This window comes from Ctenopharyngodon idella, chromosome 19 (genome assembly GCF_019924925.1).
Source record: "Ctenopharyngodon idella isolate HZGC_01 chromosome 19, HZGC01, whole genome shotgun sequence".
NCBI lineage: Eukaryota > Metazoa > Chordata > Actinopteri > Cypriniformes > Xenocyprididae > Ctenopharyngodon > Ctenopharyngodon idella.
The window spans coordinates 18,339,681-18,355,999 of NC_067238.1; the positions used below are offsets into that span (position 1 = coordinate 18,339,681).

A 16,319-nucleotide genomic window follows, 5' to 3' on the forward strand; every position below is an offset into this window, starting at 1 on the left:
ACAAGTTTTCTAGCTTGCATAAACTAAATTGCTCAGGTAATGTCAATAATATGAGCCGTTTCAGGGGCGGCCAAAATTTCACTTTAAAATAAATCAGAGCTATAGAAATATATACTCACATTTACAAGTAAATATGAAGATCTGCCTCACATTGCTTTCCATCAATGAACAAATCATAAAATAATAATAATAATAATACAGAATATTAAGAAGTGAACAGGTTTTCTCCGGTAATAAATAATTTTAGTACGGCTATTAAAAACCAGAGGGTCAATGTCACATAGTAAATCAATCACCAATGTATAATTTTAGACGGGGATTATTGTAAACACAGGTATCGGATACCAGTCGTGTCTAAAGTGAATCGGATATGTAAAAAATCGGATATGGTAAAAAGATTGGATTTGTGCATTAAGATTTGCAGTGTAAACACAGCTGATGTCTGAGGCTGACACTCCTCAGATCCCAGTCAGTAGTGTGACTCCTATCTCGTAGTTGAACAGACTGATCGCAGCTTGTTCAGTGTCAGGATTAGGGACAGAAGTTTGTGATTCTACAACATTATGACTTTGAACCTAGAAAAACATAAAAGATAAAGCAGAAGTTTATAAACACTTCAGCACGAGTACATAGATGCAGAATTCAACACGTTAATGCATTAATCTTAGAACCACATATTAAACTACTGAGTCATTTTAAACAACTAATGAAAATAATGAAAATTATCATCAAATTTTGATTAGTTCAGATGTTTCTACTATCATTCAGTATATACTGTCAAACTGTCCACCCCTGATTCATACATTTTAAAATATATTTTAAACAAAGATGTTTCAAATCAAGATAATGATCATGTTGAATATTTAGAACTCACCTTTTGAACTTTAAAACAAAACCAAAACAAAAACCCTAGACCTGCGACCACAGCTGCTGCTGCTCCTGCTATAAAACGCCATCGAGATTCTGTTTCACTGTCAGAACTTGTTCTATCTGCAGAATGAAGAAGAAAACAAACATTATAAATGCATTTAACCTGTCAAAGTGAATTGAGGCACTTTAATGGTTAATATGGTCATATTAACAGCACTGACTTGTATTAATTTTCATATGTTATACATGCAGAAGGAGTGTTACTGTATAAAGGTCATTCTGCACATATTCACTCAAAAATGAACTGGGACTTTACCCCATTCTACTGTAACTGGTTCTGTCAGACTGCTGTGAATGACATGACAGTCATAAGATCCTTCATAATTACAGTCGATCTTCACACTGATTCTCATCTGAAAGGTTTCATCATCATTTGGTCTGATTCCAGAAGATGTTTGATGCTCAAGGATGTTTCTGTTCAATCTAATGTTCATCTGAACATCTCTGGGGTAGAAACCAGTGGCCAGACACGTCAGATTTAGCTTACTTCGATCACCAGGAACTTTCCTCACAAAGACACGAACATCTGGTGAATCTGAAGAAACATAAAATCATAATGAAATTAACAAATAAATATTTCCAAACTATTTGGTTCTGTGTGCTGTGAAACATGACATCATGGTCATTTTTTTGGGTAAACTATCCCTTTAACCAAAGATTTTGTGCATAATTCATAATCTAATAACTTCATTATTTGACATATATAAACGGTATATATAAGGGTTTCATATTTTAGACCAAATAAAAGGGTTTCATTATGTGAAGAGCAGTTTATTAGTAAAGAGCAGATCTGTACAGCAGGCAGAAAGCTGAAACCAGACTGAGCATATCAACGACAGGTCTGATCCAGAGAACAGAATCCAACCCATGCAGAGCAAGACTGGACTGGGCTGAGCTCTGAAGCAAATCTGGACCAGGTTATACAGTCGAATCTGGCAAACGTAAAGGGCAATGACCAACCCATTCCCCTGGTGGAGTCCAATAGAACACTGCAGGCCTAATGATGTGTAGGCCACCATAATCACATCCACAATCCAATGGGACAGTCTTTTCTTCATCACCGGCAGTCCTTTGGTGTGGCCTCCGAAGCACACGAAAAGCTGCTCCAAGAGTCGGAAGTCACAATATACACTTTAAGGGCCTGAACTGGGCACAGCAAGAGTTGGGGAGAGCTGTCAAGGTTACAGCCTGTGCTCTGAAGTGAGCGGAGAGCACCTAAGGCACATAACCGTGCCATGGCTTAAGGATGACCTTACACTCATTCTGTCCGATCTCAAGGCAGGAGACACTAATGGAAAGCTTCTGCAGGTTTCCAACTCACTTAACCGATGTTGGTGCGGCTTTAAGTAATAGCACCCACAAGTTGGCCGACTGTAGCGGCTCGAATGGAGGGCATTGACGGAAAAGTCAAACCAAATGGGGGTGAGCAGTTTCAGCTTTCAGGCCCCTTTAAGGAACATAACAACCAGCTCGTTCCCAGCTACCGACTGGCCAGAAATGGGGGTGATACTCTGCAATAGCTGCCACATACACCTTGAGCAGTTGTGCTGCTTCATATTTTTGTGGAAACTGTGACATATTTTATTTTTCAGGATTCTTTGATGAATAGAAAGTTCAATGAACAGCATTTATTACATTTATTAAAGCATTTATTAACATTAATAATGTCACATTTGATCAATTTAATGCATCCTTGCTGAATTGAAGTATTAATTTTACTCTTTTTTTTTTTTTTTTTTAAATATACCACAAATGTTTGAATGGTATCATGGTTTCCATGGAAATCTGAAACAGCACAACTGTTTTCAACACTGATAATAATCATAAATGTCTCTTGAGCAGCAAATCATCATATTAGAATGATTTCTGAAGGATCATGTGACACTGAAGACTGGAGTAATGATGCTGAAAATTCAGCTTTGATCACAGGAATAAATTATATTTTACTATATATTCACACAGAAAACAGCCATTTTAAATTGTAATAATATTTTACACTGTTTTTACTGTATTTTTGATCAAATAAATGCAGCCTTGGTGAGCAGAAGAGACTTCTAAAACATTAAACAATTGTAATGTTTCCAAACTTTTGACAGGTACTGTATATTTTCTGCCTTATTCTGTGATCTTTATTTATTTATTTATTTTTAAATTTATTTTAAATTGTATTTTTAACTGTATAAAATCCACGAGGACTTAATGCACAGTGTTTGTAGTACATAAAACAATCATAAAATTGTGATAAAATATGTAGGAAATAAATATTTTAGATATTAGTGGTTATTGTTCAGCAAGAGATGAGATAAAAAATAAAATCTGTCAATTAGACAAAGAACAGATAAAAACTGGCATTTACACCTTCCCCCCCCACTTCTGCAATGATGATATAGGCTTTCTGGCTATTGAAAGTCAAAAATGTTATTAAACATCACTGAACCAACGTATAGCCTATACATTAATTTATACCAAGTGTTTGTTTATACAGACATCGCACCTCTCCTGGAATCTCCGGGATTGTCCCGGATCTGAGCGAACGGAAGGGAAGTCCTGTTCGCATCAGATGTCGAGTGGTCAGTTAAGACGCATTACAGTTACCTGATACTTGCGTTTCAGATGAAATGCGTCTCCTGAGTCCTGTGACCACTAGCGTTCTGATGTTAGTCAGATTCCCTCTTATTTCGTAACACTCATAGCCTACACCATCACTTTCAGAATGAACGAACCCGTGTTGTTACGCGGCTTACGCGAATAATAATACATAATATAATATAATATAAAACTCAAAGGTTTAGTTTATAGCTATTTGTTAATAAAATGCATGTTTCTCTGCTGCGGATCAGATGTAAAATGTTCTTACCTTTGTGCTCACCTTGATGCGCATCGCTTAGAAGAGGTTGAAAAATGAGCCAAACTATAAAGAAAATGTTTTTAGACACGTGAACCATTATACTATTTTAGACTCGCTTCCTATGTGTACATTAAAGATGAAAACGTCTCTATGGTGCCGAGTGTGCCGGCTGACAAGCTACTTAAACACTTTCATTTTTGTTTGCTCCACTGCCAACACATACTGCAGTGAAAAGAGTAACAGTATCATCATGTGATGAAGCACAAAATACAACGCTTATCACAGCTTCTTACACCATGTCCAGGACATAAACACACACTCACAATCAAGACAGTTATTGCTTTTATTGCACATTGAACAACACATTGTCCAAAAAGGCACAATCGTGCATTTGACACATTTATTAAAGAGACTTCAAGCTGTACATTTTGTAACCCTTAATTTCTACTGTGAACACTCCAGTCTCTTCAGCGTGGATAACATAAATAAAACACGGGTTACAATGGTGATAATTCACGTTTCTTTCTTTAATCAGAAGTATCGGCATAACAGCATGACCAGCCGCCTAACTCACTCTCGTACAACTCGCTTCTCCTCTTCTCTTCCCAGGCGCGCTCCCTTAAAGGGGCCGAGGCACAAAATAACTTTCTAACTAATATATATACAGGTGCTGGTCATATAATTAGAATATCATCAAAAAGTTCATTTTTTTATTATAAATTATTTTTAAAAATGAAACTTTCATATATTCTAGATTCCCTACATGTAAAGTAAAACATTTCAAAAGTTTTTTTTTTTTTAATTTTGATGATTAGAGCGTACAGCTCATGAAAGTCCAAAATCCAGTATTTCAAAATATTAGAATATTTCCTAAAATCAATCAAAAAATGGATTTGCAAAACAGAAAAGTTCAAGTTCTTTAAAGTATGTTCTTTTGTGCACTCAATACTTGATCGGCAGGACATATTACAGCAAATGACTTGCTCCTAGCACAAATTACTGCATCAGTGAAGTGTGGCATGGAAGTGATCAGCCTGTGGCACTGCTGAGGCACTATTGAGCCTTCAGATCATCTGTATATTGTTGGATCGACTGTTTCTCATCTTTCTCTTGAAAATATCCCATAGATTCAGGTCAGGCATATTGGCTGGCCAATAAAGCACAGTAATATCATGGTCAGCAAACCACTTGGAAGTGGTTTTTGCACTGTGGGCAGTCAGCAGTCTTCCCCATTAGTGTGGTTTCAAAGAACAAAAGATACCCGGAATTTATACTGTAGGGATGGTCATTTAATGAAACTCAAATGTAAATATTCTAATATTTTGAGATACTGGATTTTGGACTTTCATTAGCTGTACGCTCTAATCAACAAATTAAAAAAAAAAACCTTTTGAAATGTTTTACTTTACATGTAGGGAATCTAGAATATATGAAAGTTTCATTTTTTAAAATAATTTACAATAAAAAAATGAACTTTTTTACGATATTCTAATTATATGACCAGCACCTGTATATATATATATATATAACTCTGCATAAGACACATGAAAATACATGAAAACATTTCTAAATAGATTATTAGTGCCTTAACATCCACATCAAAATTTATTTTTCTTTTTTCCCCTTTTTTAAATAAAACCATGAATTAACAAACTAAAATAAAATAATGAATTAAACAAATAAAATAATTAATTTAAGGTTGCAATTTGATCAATACATGTTTCTCATTGCTAACACTGATCACAATTAGATGAACTACTGGAGCACTAGGGACACACAAGTGTCAATGCATTATTACAGATTAAAGAATACAATCAATACTATTTAAAAACACAGACAAATAAGCTGCCAAAACTAAAAAGAAAATAACTAGACAGGGTTTAAAATAATTTAAATCAAAGTTTGAAAAGGGTTTCATAATGCTATTTCATGCATTCTGACTTACACTGTTAAAGAGTTGGATTCTCATGCTAAACATGGCCAAAGTTTCAAAACACAAGTTTGGCACAAGTTTCTGTACTCTCCCAAATCCTCATAAACTTCGTAGTCTTTTTTTTTTGAGTATGGGCCTGTGTGACGTCCTAAAGGTCGGAATTCCTTGTACGGGCACTTCTCCGGGAAGACCACGTGCACACGTCGACTAGAGTGAGAGAGCAAGAGCACGCCCATCAATGTGCTTCGTTCGGCTTTACGGAAGTCGTCGGCAGCACTGCACAGGTCACAGGACTTCACAAAATCAACAATGTCACCAAAGAAGTGTGTTTTTGGTTGTGAGGGAAAGATAACCTTGCTTCCCAAAGAACCCAGTGTTCAGTGGAGCTGAGAGTTTTGTTCTCACGCATTACATTGATGCGCTCTTGACATTTGTTATTAAAATAACCATAGAAACTGATAGTTGCAATCACTTTTTTACTGGTTAAAATGAATGGAGAATATCTCGTGTTTTCCGTGGCTGCTCAAGCCCTCAGGATCAGCGCTTATGGTTTCATAAACAAGGTCCAGTTCTACACTGGATTTACAGACCGTTTGAAACTGAAAGATGGAGCGGTCACAGCGGTAATGATCCCGGTCATGGGTCGGTGAGTAAAACTGCTTCAAATGTCTGTTTTGTTGACAGTCAGTGCCTAAGTGCATATAATGTTAACAACACGAACGTAGTGAATTCATAAATTCATTATTCATCATTCACTATACGCTATATTCATTATAGTGATTCAAAAGTTATCCAGGGATAATATGATGGTGTATTGTGTGTGTTTAAATACATCTGTTTAGCTGACCATTGATAGCTTGCAGACGATCGCTACACAAAAGCTGTGCGTGCTCGTGACTCTTTAGCTCCGCTCACACGACACGCCTCTAGGAGCTCGGCTGTTTTCGGAAAGACTCGGTACAGCGTATGTATCTTTTATGAATATGATAAAACTAAAGACTTTTCGGAGATATGAAGGACGCACTACTACTCTATTAGAGATTAACATGAGATTGACAGAAACTTCGTGTCCCTGTGAAGTTCGTGACAGTAGGCGTATTTTAAATAAGCAAACTTAAGGGTTAATTTATACATTTGTGAATAAGACTGCGTCTCTGCTGCGGATCAGTAAAACAAAAGAACTCTGTTCTTACCTTGATGCACATTGCTTAGACAAGGGTGAGAAATAATCCAGACAATTACTACCTCTATAAAGAACATGCTTTTATCGTGATCGTGTGAAACGTGTGAAACGTGCTTGTCATTCATATTCCAGACGCTCTACAGTGTTTCACATGAAATCTGAGAGAGCGTCTCTGATGTGTCGAGCGCTTTATTTCTGCAGGTCAGAGTACAGAAAAGTCTTTACAAATGGTCTTGAAAGTTGGACAAAGGCGGGCTGTAACGGTATTGGCCCACAGATTAAAAGGAAGAGAGAAACCCAACATGTGTAACTTGTTGTCATACAAGTTCAGCTCTCTTTTTCCTTGCAATCAAACCACATGGATTGCCGACATCTCAAATCTTAGTGAGTTATTTTCTAACACGTTTCTGTATGAGCTGAGAGAAATGTCTGATATCAGTGAAGATCTTCATACCTAAGCATCATGTTTCACCATGACCAGTATGAACACACACTCACAGTTAGTCAAGACTCATTTATTTCTCATTATTGTCATTTAACACATGTTGTTCAAAGAGACTCATTCAAGTATGTATCTGTCACACACTTCAGAGTCTTACACTACATACTACAGATGTACATTTGATCAACACATTTTTCCTGCATGAAAATCAAACCCACAACCTGATCATGATTAGCCAAAGTACAGGAACACTATGAGGGGAAATCTCCATCCCTATAGTGTTCCTGTAGCTCAGCTAATCATGACACAGCATGATGAAGCAAATGTTACAAAGAGACAAAGTCTCCTGACAGGATTTAAAACATGATCTGAAAGAAAGGATCTTGGTATCTCTACAGATAATGTTTGTAAAATCAACCTTTTATGATTTATACTTTTTTTTTTTTTTTTTTTTTTTTTACATATTTTTGATATAAATAAAATATATACATAATATATATACATATGTTATATAATTATATGGCATTATATACACAATAAGTATACATAAATAAACTGCCAGGTAGTAATCCGGGTGAACAGCAGAGTTCCTGACCACCCTTGGGCGATTCCACATCCTGCGTAGTTTCATCATTTCGTATCTGATGCCCCCTTCTGAAACAACAAAAGAGAATTATGTTACATGTAACACATATTATATGTTCTCAATCCTTTGAAATATTCAAGAAACTGTCAAATTTTATTTATCTGATACAGCATCCTATTTCATCTAAACATAAAGCAACATAATAAAAAGTGACCGTCATGATTCAGTATTCTTAGTTAAACAGTCACCAATTAGAAATGGATGAATGAACAAAAATTAAAGTCTTAAACAAACTACATTTCTTGCCAAACAGAGATTGAACATAAGAATACAGTATTAACAGAATGAACCAAATTGAAAACCATTTCTATTGGTGTCCATAAACCACAAACCAACAACCTGCTCTGAGGCCCTGAATACACTCAAACTATCCAGATCAACTTCATACATTATAAAAATATCTTTAAGAGAAGAATATTTAAAAACAACAGATTTGAAACAGTAACAATCATATTCAGAACTTACCGTTTGACAGTTTCGTTTTGTCGATCCACCAACAAATGAGAACAAGAACTAGAAGTAGAAACGCTGCTGCTGCTCCTGTTATATAAAGCCAGAGAAGTTCTGTTTCACAGTCAAAACATGCTCCATCTGCAGAAAACAAAACCATTATGAATGTTTATTACATCAACATTATCACCTGTTGAACTGAATTGAGGAACTTTAACAGTATTTGTTTGTAACCAGAAACATAAATCTATTTCAGCGTCATCATGTTCTCCTGCTACAATGAGTGATGCAGAAGCTCCATTACTGTATAAAGATCATTCTGCTCATATTAAAGGATTAGTTCACTTCAGAATAGAATTTTCCTGATAATTTACTCACCCCCATGTCATCCAAGATGTTCATGTCTTTCTTTCTTCAGTTAAAAAGAAATGAAGGTTTTTGAGGAAAACATTCCAGGATTTTTCTCCATATAGTGGACTTCACTGGGGTTCAACGGGTTGAAGGTCCAAATGTCAGTTTCAGTGCAGCTTCAAAGAGCTCTACATGATCCCAGACGAGGAATAAGAGTCTTATCTAGAGAAACCATTGGTTGTTTTCTAAAAATTCTCGCTTTGTAGGTGCTGGATCTGTACTTCTGCCTAGATCATGCGTGACCTTTCTAACATGATTACGTAATGTGTGGCACATCACAGAGCAGTGCAAGACGAGCATTTGTGGTTAAAAAGTATATGTATTTTTTTTTTTTTAGAAAATGACCTTTATTCCTCGTCTGGGATCATGTAGAGCTCTTTGAAGCTGCACTGAAACTGACATTTGGACCTTCAACCCGTTGAACCCCAGTGAAGTCCACTATATGAAGAAAAATCCTGGAATGTTTTCCTCAAAAACCTTAATTTCTTTTTAACTGAAGAAAGAAAGACATGAACATCTTGGATGACATGGGGGTGAGTAAATTATCAGGAAATTTTAATTCTGAAGTGAACTAATCCTTTAACTCAAGACTGAATTTATAGTGATATTTACCCCATTTTACTGTAACTGGTTCAGTCAGACTGCTGTGAATGACATGACAGTCATAAGATCCTTCATAATTACAGTCGATCTTCACACTGATTCTCATCTGGAAGGTTTCATCATCATTTGGTCTGATTCCAGAAGATGTTTGATCCTCAAGGATGTTTCTGTACAATCTAATGTTCATCTGAACATCTCTGGGGTAGAAACCAGTGGCCAGACACGTCAGAACCAGATTACTGTGATCATCAGGAGCAGCTTTCCTCGCAGAGACATGAACATCTGGAGAACCTGGAGCAGAAAAGAAGCATAAAATCATAATGAAATTTAACAGATAAATATACGCACATAAATTGATTGTGTCTCAATGGTTTCTGTGTAGTGAAAACATAAGGGAAACAACAAGGATAATAAAATTATGACAAGGTGAATCAGTGTTTTGTCTTTATAACTCTTTGTTTAACTCTTAATTTTAACTCATAAGTGTCAATCTGATGACTGACATTATCTGCTGCATCAAGAACATTTACTTAATGATTTTCAACTCATAGAGACACACACACACACACACAAAGACAGGAGTATATTAAAGTGATCTGATCAGAACTTACTCTGTTTTGTGTTGTTAAATGTGGAGATCCAGTTCATGCAGTTCTTGAGGAAATACTTGAGGAATTTGTTGCGTTCTGTGTGACGATCCCATTTCTTTTTGGTTTCTTTGGCTTTGGGGCTTTTATCAATCCACTGCATAGTGTCAGAATTAAAGGATATAAAATCCTCTCCATCAAATCCATATTCATCAAAGACAGTCAGATTCACTGTTCCATCAGGAAGTTTCTCCAGTTCACAGCCAATTATTCTCTGAAGAACATGAAGCTCTACAATCACAGAACAACACTCATGACAAACTTACAGTAAATATAATATCTGATAATGAATAAGAGTAAATCATGAATCTCACCAGAACACTGTGAGTTTTCACAGTTTGTCAGAGTCCTGATCTGATGAATGAACCAGTCTCTAGAATCAGGTGGATCTTTAGGAGCTTCAGTCCAGTCACCTTCAGTCAGAATCCAGACTCTTTCTTCATCACTGAAGTGTTTGATCTGTCTGTCGTCACACACACCCACAGCACTGAACTCTGGGAATGTGTTTGCTTTAGTCAGGACTGTAAACTTGTAGTGGAGGAAATGTCTCTCTGAGGAACATAAAACATTGTTAAAATGTAAAACGATCGACAAACAGTGGATAAAACTAACTTAAACCCTGAAAACAAATTCTGCTATAAAGTATACTGTAAATTGTATTTTATTTTACATTATATTTTATACTATTTATGTACTGTTTGTAAATGATGCAATTTGTTATTTTGCTGTCGATCATCTACTGAAACTAATAAACCGTGTTCTTACCTTGCTGCGCATCTCTAAATAAAGAGTGAAACAATACAAAAATAAGCAAAAACATTCCTATGTCTGTACATACAAATGTTTAAAAACTAGAGCCTATCAACCATTTTTGTCCATTATATTTCAGACGAGCCTCTTGAACAGATCTACATTAATGCGAAAGTTATCTCGTCTCTTCCGGGTTGTGTTGAGCGCATTACTGCCCCTCACTGGTTGATTGGTGATATTACACTTTCGTTTTCGTTCCCGAGGAAAAGTCCAGCCGTAAAAATAATTTAAATTCGTTGGTAACAGCATTGTCTTCTTTAAAACTTTCTTAAACATGGTTGGACAACCAATCAGTACATTAATAAATAAATAATCTAGTAGCTACCTGTGATTTATGTGCCATAAAGTCTTCTTAAGCCATTTGATAAATTTATGTGCAGAACAGACTGAAATTTGATTTAATATTCAATGAAAATTGCACAAATGTTTAAGAAAAGCAGATGTTTGGCATTAACAATAACAACACTAAACTTTTTATTTATTTATTTATTTATCATTATGGTATTTGCCACTCACATTACCAACTCTCGTTGATGATGCATGACTTAACATTAAATAGATTTATTACTTGTCATTTTATTGTGTTGTAACTGGTCTGGAGGGATTAAATCAGTATAATTAACCAGGTAAGTTCATATATTCTCTTGAAGCTGTGAGAAGAGTATTTTGTTGGTCATATAGTGAGGTGAATCATCTGTGAATCTGAATCTGTTCCTAAAAACACACAGTTATTTGAGGGTCAACTTATTTCCCCCTGCAGAACAGACACACGTTTAAACACTCACTGGACCAAGAGCAGATTTCACATGATGTTGGAAAGAAATCAAAATCATATCTGATCTACAGGATGAAGTATTGTATTTGTAATGTTGAATCTCTCCAGCAAGCGGCGGTATGTGACTTCAACTTTAACTGTATACAGATCTGGACACGCCCCTTCACAAGTCTCATCCAATCAGAGTCGATCTTATCAGTTAGGCTTCCATCATGTGACAAATTATTTCTGTCAGAAGATGGAGGCCTAACTGATGAAGTACATGAAAAATACATGACTGATGCGTTTTACTTTGGTAATTTTAACTTCTTGATTTATATGTAAAGCCCTTAGAAGCATATCAGACATATTCAGCTTCAGACTGTATGTGGTCTTTAAAAACACAATCACATTCACTTCACAAATAATCAGTCATATTATGAGGTGGTTTAAACAAATGTACACAATTATTATACATGCTTTGCATTTAAAAACACACTACTTTGATTTATAAATGTTGCTTACAGATCCCTGAACTTGTATATTTTGGTGTGTTGAGTTATAAATCCCTCCAACTCTTTAACAAAGTTTAATTAAATTAATGAAATCTAAATCTAAATTAATCAATAGAGTGTAAACGTGCTTTATTTTCAAATTTTCTAATGTGTTGTTGTATGAGCTGAGAGTCTGATATCAGTGAAGATCTTCATACCTAATCATCATGTTTCAACATGTCCACCACATGAACGCACACAGTTAGTCAAGACTCATTTATTTCTCAATATTCACATTTAACACGTTGATCAAAGAGACACATTTACAGTTTGCATCTGTCAGACACTTCAGAGTCTTACACTTCATACTACAGATGTACATTTGATCAGCACGTTCCCTGGGAATCAAACCCGTGACCTGATTATGATTAGTCAAATTACAGGAACACTATGAGGAACACAAGTTGATGCATTGATAGCAAAGAAAGCAGTCATTTCTACTGTTTTACTTTCAGTAAAAGTGTATGTAAACTAAAAACATCAATGCTTTGTCTAGATAATGACAAATAGATATGGGTGGTCATAAAACATTCACTACAGATTTAAGAACAGGTGCTGTTTGTAGATGAGTAACTGTTTAATCTTCTGTTAAGAGGCATTAAGCGGTTCAGCAAACACAGAATTTTATCCAATAACACCTTCACCCCAAAATGAATTATTAACCCTCATGTCATTCCAAACCTGTAAGAACTTCATTCATCTTCGGAACACAAATGATCTTTTTAATGACAGAATGCTGTCAGATTTCCTTCCATAGACTGCCTTTGCAACTGACACTGTGACACTTCAAAAAGTTCATAAAGAGACCGGAAAACCAATCCATATGAAATGAGGGATTTAGTCCAAATTTTCTGAAGAGAATTGATTGCTTCTTATGATAAACAGATTTAATTTAGGCTTTTACTTGCATGTAAACATTGATCAGCGAACATAAGCAGAAGCTCAACCGAACCTGAATAACGCACAAGAGCAAACCTCTTCCGGAAGCTCAAACATGCTGCGTAACCAATGAGGTTCATTCTTGTTTGTTACGCAGCACATTTGAGCTTCCGGTGTTTGAACTTTATGCGCCACACCGGTCTCGAGTCCCACAGAGGAGCTCCAGAAGGATAAAAGGAGCTTCATGTTGTTGTTTATATGCAGCAGTCATCTGTTTGGGGCTGCCACTTTACTTGTTTTGTTGTTTATTTATTTTTTATTAAACTTTACGTTGATCATTCCTACCTCCTTCTTCCCTGAGACTTTGACATTGTTACAATATACAGTGCAGCATCACCTCATTTCTCAAATGGTCTGAAAGTGGTCCATTCAAAGATTCAAGTCTCTCTAAGCTCCTCCTTTCCAAGAGCCTGCTATGCTCTGATTGGTCAAACGGCCCAGTTTGTTGTGATTGATCAACCGCTTACAGTGTGTGTCGGAAAACCAGTCACTCAGTACCATATCTGAATTTCAGCTCCAGATCTTCCTCAGCACTTGATACACAGTGATACGAACAGTAATGATGGCAATGGTTTTGCCACATCAAAAAACGGAACAAAGTAGATGTTGTTCATGGACAGCCAATTAAGACCATAGGCTGGCATTATGCAAATCTGTTACATTGTTAAGTAGGTATGTAACAGGAAGTGAGACTGGAATTCTTTGGAGTCTCAAGGTCCAGGTCCCTGTGCTCCTTAGCCTGCTGGTGGTCTCAGTGCTCCCAAGTCCAGTCCCAGGGCTCGCAAAATTTCAAAATCCCTGGTAGCCCTTCGGGCAGGCACTCTTGAGCTATTGGTAGCCCGAAAAGAAGAAAAGTGTCTCTGATTTTCACAATTTTCTCCACTGCGCATACAGTCTCTATCGCTTAGCAACAAAAAATTAAGTGAGAGCATTTTTACAGGGAGTGGCAGCACCAATTTCAGTAAAACACTCCCACACACTACTTTTCTTTCCTTCTTTTTGGTTTGTTTTTAATTCTCCTTTTTGAAATTTCTCTTGGATCTGTTTTGCCTCCATTGCTGCCTAAACAAGTGAACGCCACAATTATGTAGCTTAATGAGATTCTGCAAAATAATTTGTGCCTGAAGAAAAATGAGGCTTAAAACATATTAAAATTTTCAAACATTGTGTTGGAAAACTCTTATCAGAATAACTTCTGTTAGTTAAGCAATATGTATATTTTTAGGTAAAGTTAAGTTATTAAAAAATATTCCATATAGGTTTCTTTTGTTTTTTGTATAATGACCACTAGGAGGTGCTCTATTTGTATGTTTTCCTTGATTGGTTTTATGAGTTGAAAATGAAAATAAAAAAGTAATGCACGTTCGTTGCGTTTTATCATGAAATGAGAGTTCCGTGTCTTTATCAAACACATTAATGCATTAAACGTATTTTTCCTTTATATAACAAGTCAAGAGAGCAACGCAAATCAAGAAAGGAAGTATATTTCACTATTTAAGATAGCCTGTTGGGCAGGCACCTGACATTTTGGTAGCCCGACTAGAAAACACATTAGCCCCGGGACGTCAGGCTAGCGATTTTGCGAGCCCTGTGTCCTCCCAAGTCTGGTGGTCTCAGCACTTCCAAGTCTGATTGTCTCAACACTTCCAAGTCTGGTGGTCTCAGCACTTCCAAGTCTGGTGGTCTCAGCACTTCCAAGTCTGGTGGTCTCAGCACTCCCAAGTCTGGTGGTCTCAGCACTTCCAAGTCTGGTGGTCTCAGCACTCCCAAGTCTGGTGGTCTCAGCACTTCCAAGTCTGGTGGTTCCAAGTCTGGTGGTTCCAAGTCCAGTGGTCTCAAGTCTGGTGGTTCCAAGTCCAGTGGTCTCAAGTCTGTTGGTCTTAAGTCTGTTGGTTCCAAGTCCAGTGGTCTCAAGTCTGTTAGTTCCAAGTCCAGTGGTCTCAAGTATGGTGGTCTTAAGTCTGTTGGTTCCAAGTCCAGTGGTCTCAAGTATGGTGGTCTTAAGTCTGTTGGTTCCAAGACCAGTGGTCTCAAGTCTGTTGGTTCCAAGTCCGGTGGTCTCAAGTTTGGAGGTTCTAGGTCCGGTGGTCTCAAGTCCGGTGGTCTCAGGTAGTATTCCTTCCTGGTTATCCTTGTGCAAGTCCAACTCCTGCTTAGTTTCATCATTTTGTATCTGATTCCCCCTTCTGAAACAACAACAGAGAATTGTTACATGTAACACATATTATATGTTCTCAATCCTTTGAAACATTCAAGAAACTGTCATATTTAAATGATCTGATACAGTGTCCTATTTTGTCTAAACATAAATGAATAAGTATTCTTACTAAAACAGAGTTGTCACCAAATAGAAATGGATGAATAAACAAAAACGAAAGCCTTAAACTATATTTCTTGCAGAACAGAGACGGAACATAAGGATACTGTATTTTCAGAATGAATCAAATTGAAAACGATTTCATTTCTATTTCATTTCATTTCTATGCCCATAAACGTCTCGGGTTATGTATGTAACCCTGGTTCCCTGAATAGGGAACGAGATGCTGCGTCATACGCATTGGGAATGCCTCTGCGTGATTGCGTCGTGAAGCACTCGTGAATCTAACCAATAACATGACGAGACGTCAGAAGTGGGTGACGTCACGGACCAGGAAACTATAAAGCATACCCAGAACAAAGAACGCTAGCTTCTAAAATATATGGCTCAAGCAAGACGCTCACAGGTATGCTGGGGGTACGGCAAAGCGACGCAGCGTCTCGTTCCCTATTCAGGGAACCAGGGTCACATACGTAACCCGAAACGTTCCCTTTCATGGGAACTGTAGACGCTGCGTCATACGCATTGGGAACGCTATCCCAACTACACCGTAGTGCCAAGTACCTGTCTGTTATCTTGAGATAGCACAGCTGACCCCGGAGTGGAGCCGACATCAAGGTTATAAAACCTAATAAATGTATGCTGGGAGGACCACCCAGCCGCATCACATATGTCGTGGATGGAAACTCCTGACATTAGCGCCTTGGAGGCCGCCATACGCCTAGTCGAATGGGCACTGACAGCTAAGGTCTTCAGAGACGAGATAGCCAGTAGAAACACTGTTTTCAAAGTGAGGAACTTCTCAGAAACCTCCTCCAGTGGTTCGAAGGGAGCCTCAGCTAACCCTTCCAT

At 37.1% G+C, this 16,319-nt stretch overlaps 1 protein-coding gene, 1 long non-coding RNA gene and 1 pseudogene across 8 annotated transcripts in view; 1 reads left to right on the top strand and 2 right to left on the bottom strand.

Moving 5' to 3' along the window:
- LOC127500466 (zinc-alpha-2-glycoprotein-like) overlaps positions 1-11,060 on the bottom strand; it is a 25,892-nt pseudogene extending 14,832 nt beyond the window's left edge.
- LOC127500470 (uncharacterized) overlaps positions 1-16,319 on the top strand; it is a 94,882-nt gene that overhangs the window by 48,595 nt on the left and 29,968 nt on the right. The gene's annotated exons all lie outside the window — the stretch shown is intronic.
- LOC127500464 (zinc-alpha-2-glycoprotein-like) overlaps positions 12,413-16,319 on the bottom strand; it is a 48,428-nt gene continuing 44,521 nt past the window's right edge. For all 7 annotated transcript variants that reach the window (XM_051871552.1, XM_051871545.1, XM_051871547.1 and 4 more), the window contains one exon: positions 12,413-15,336. In XM_051871552.1, the coding sequence (XP_051727512.1) occupies positions 14,702-15,336 (635 nt within the window). In that variant the 3' untranslated portion in view covers positions 12,413-14,701. The remainder of the gene's footprint in view (positions 15,337-16,319) is intronic.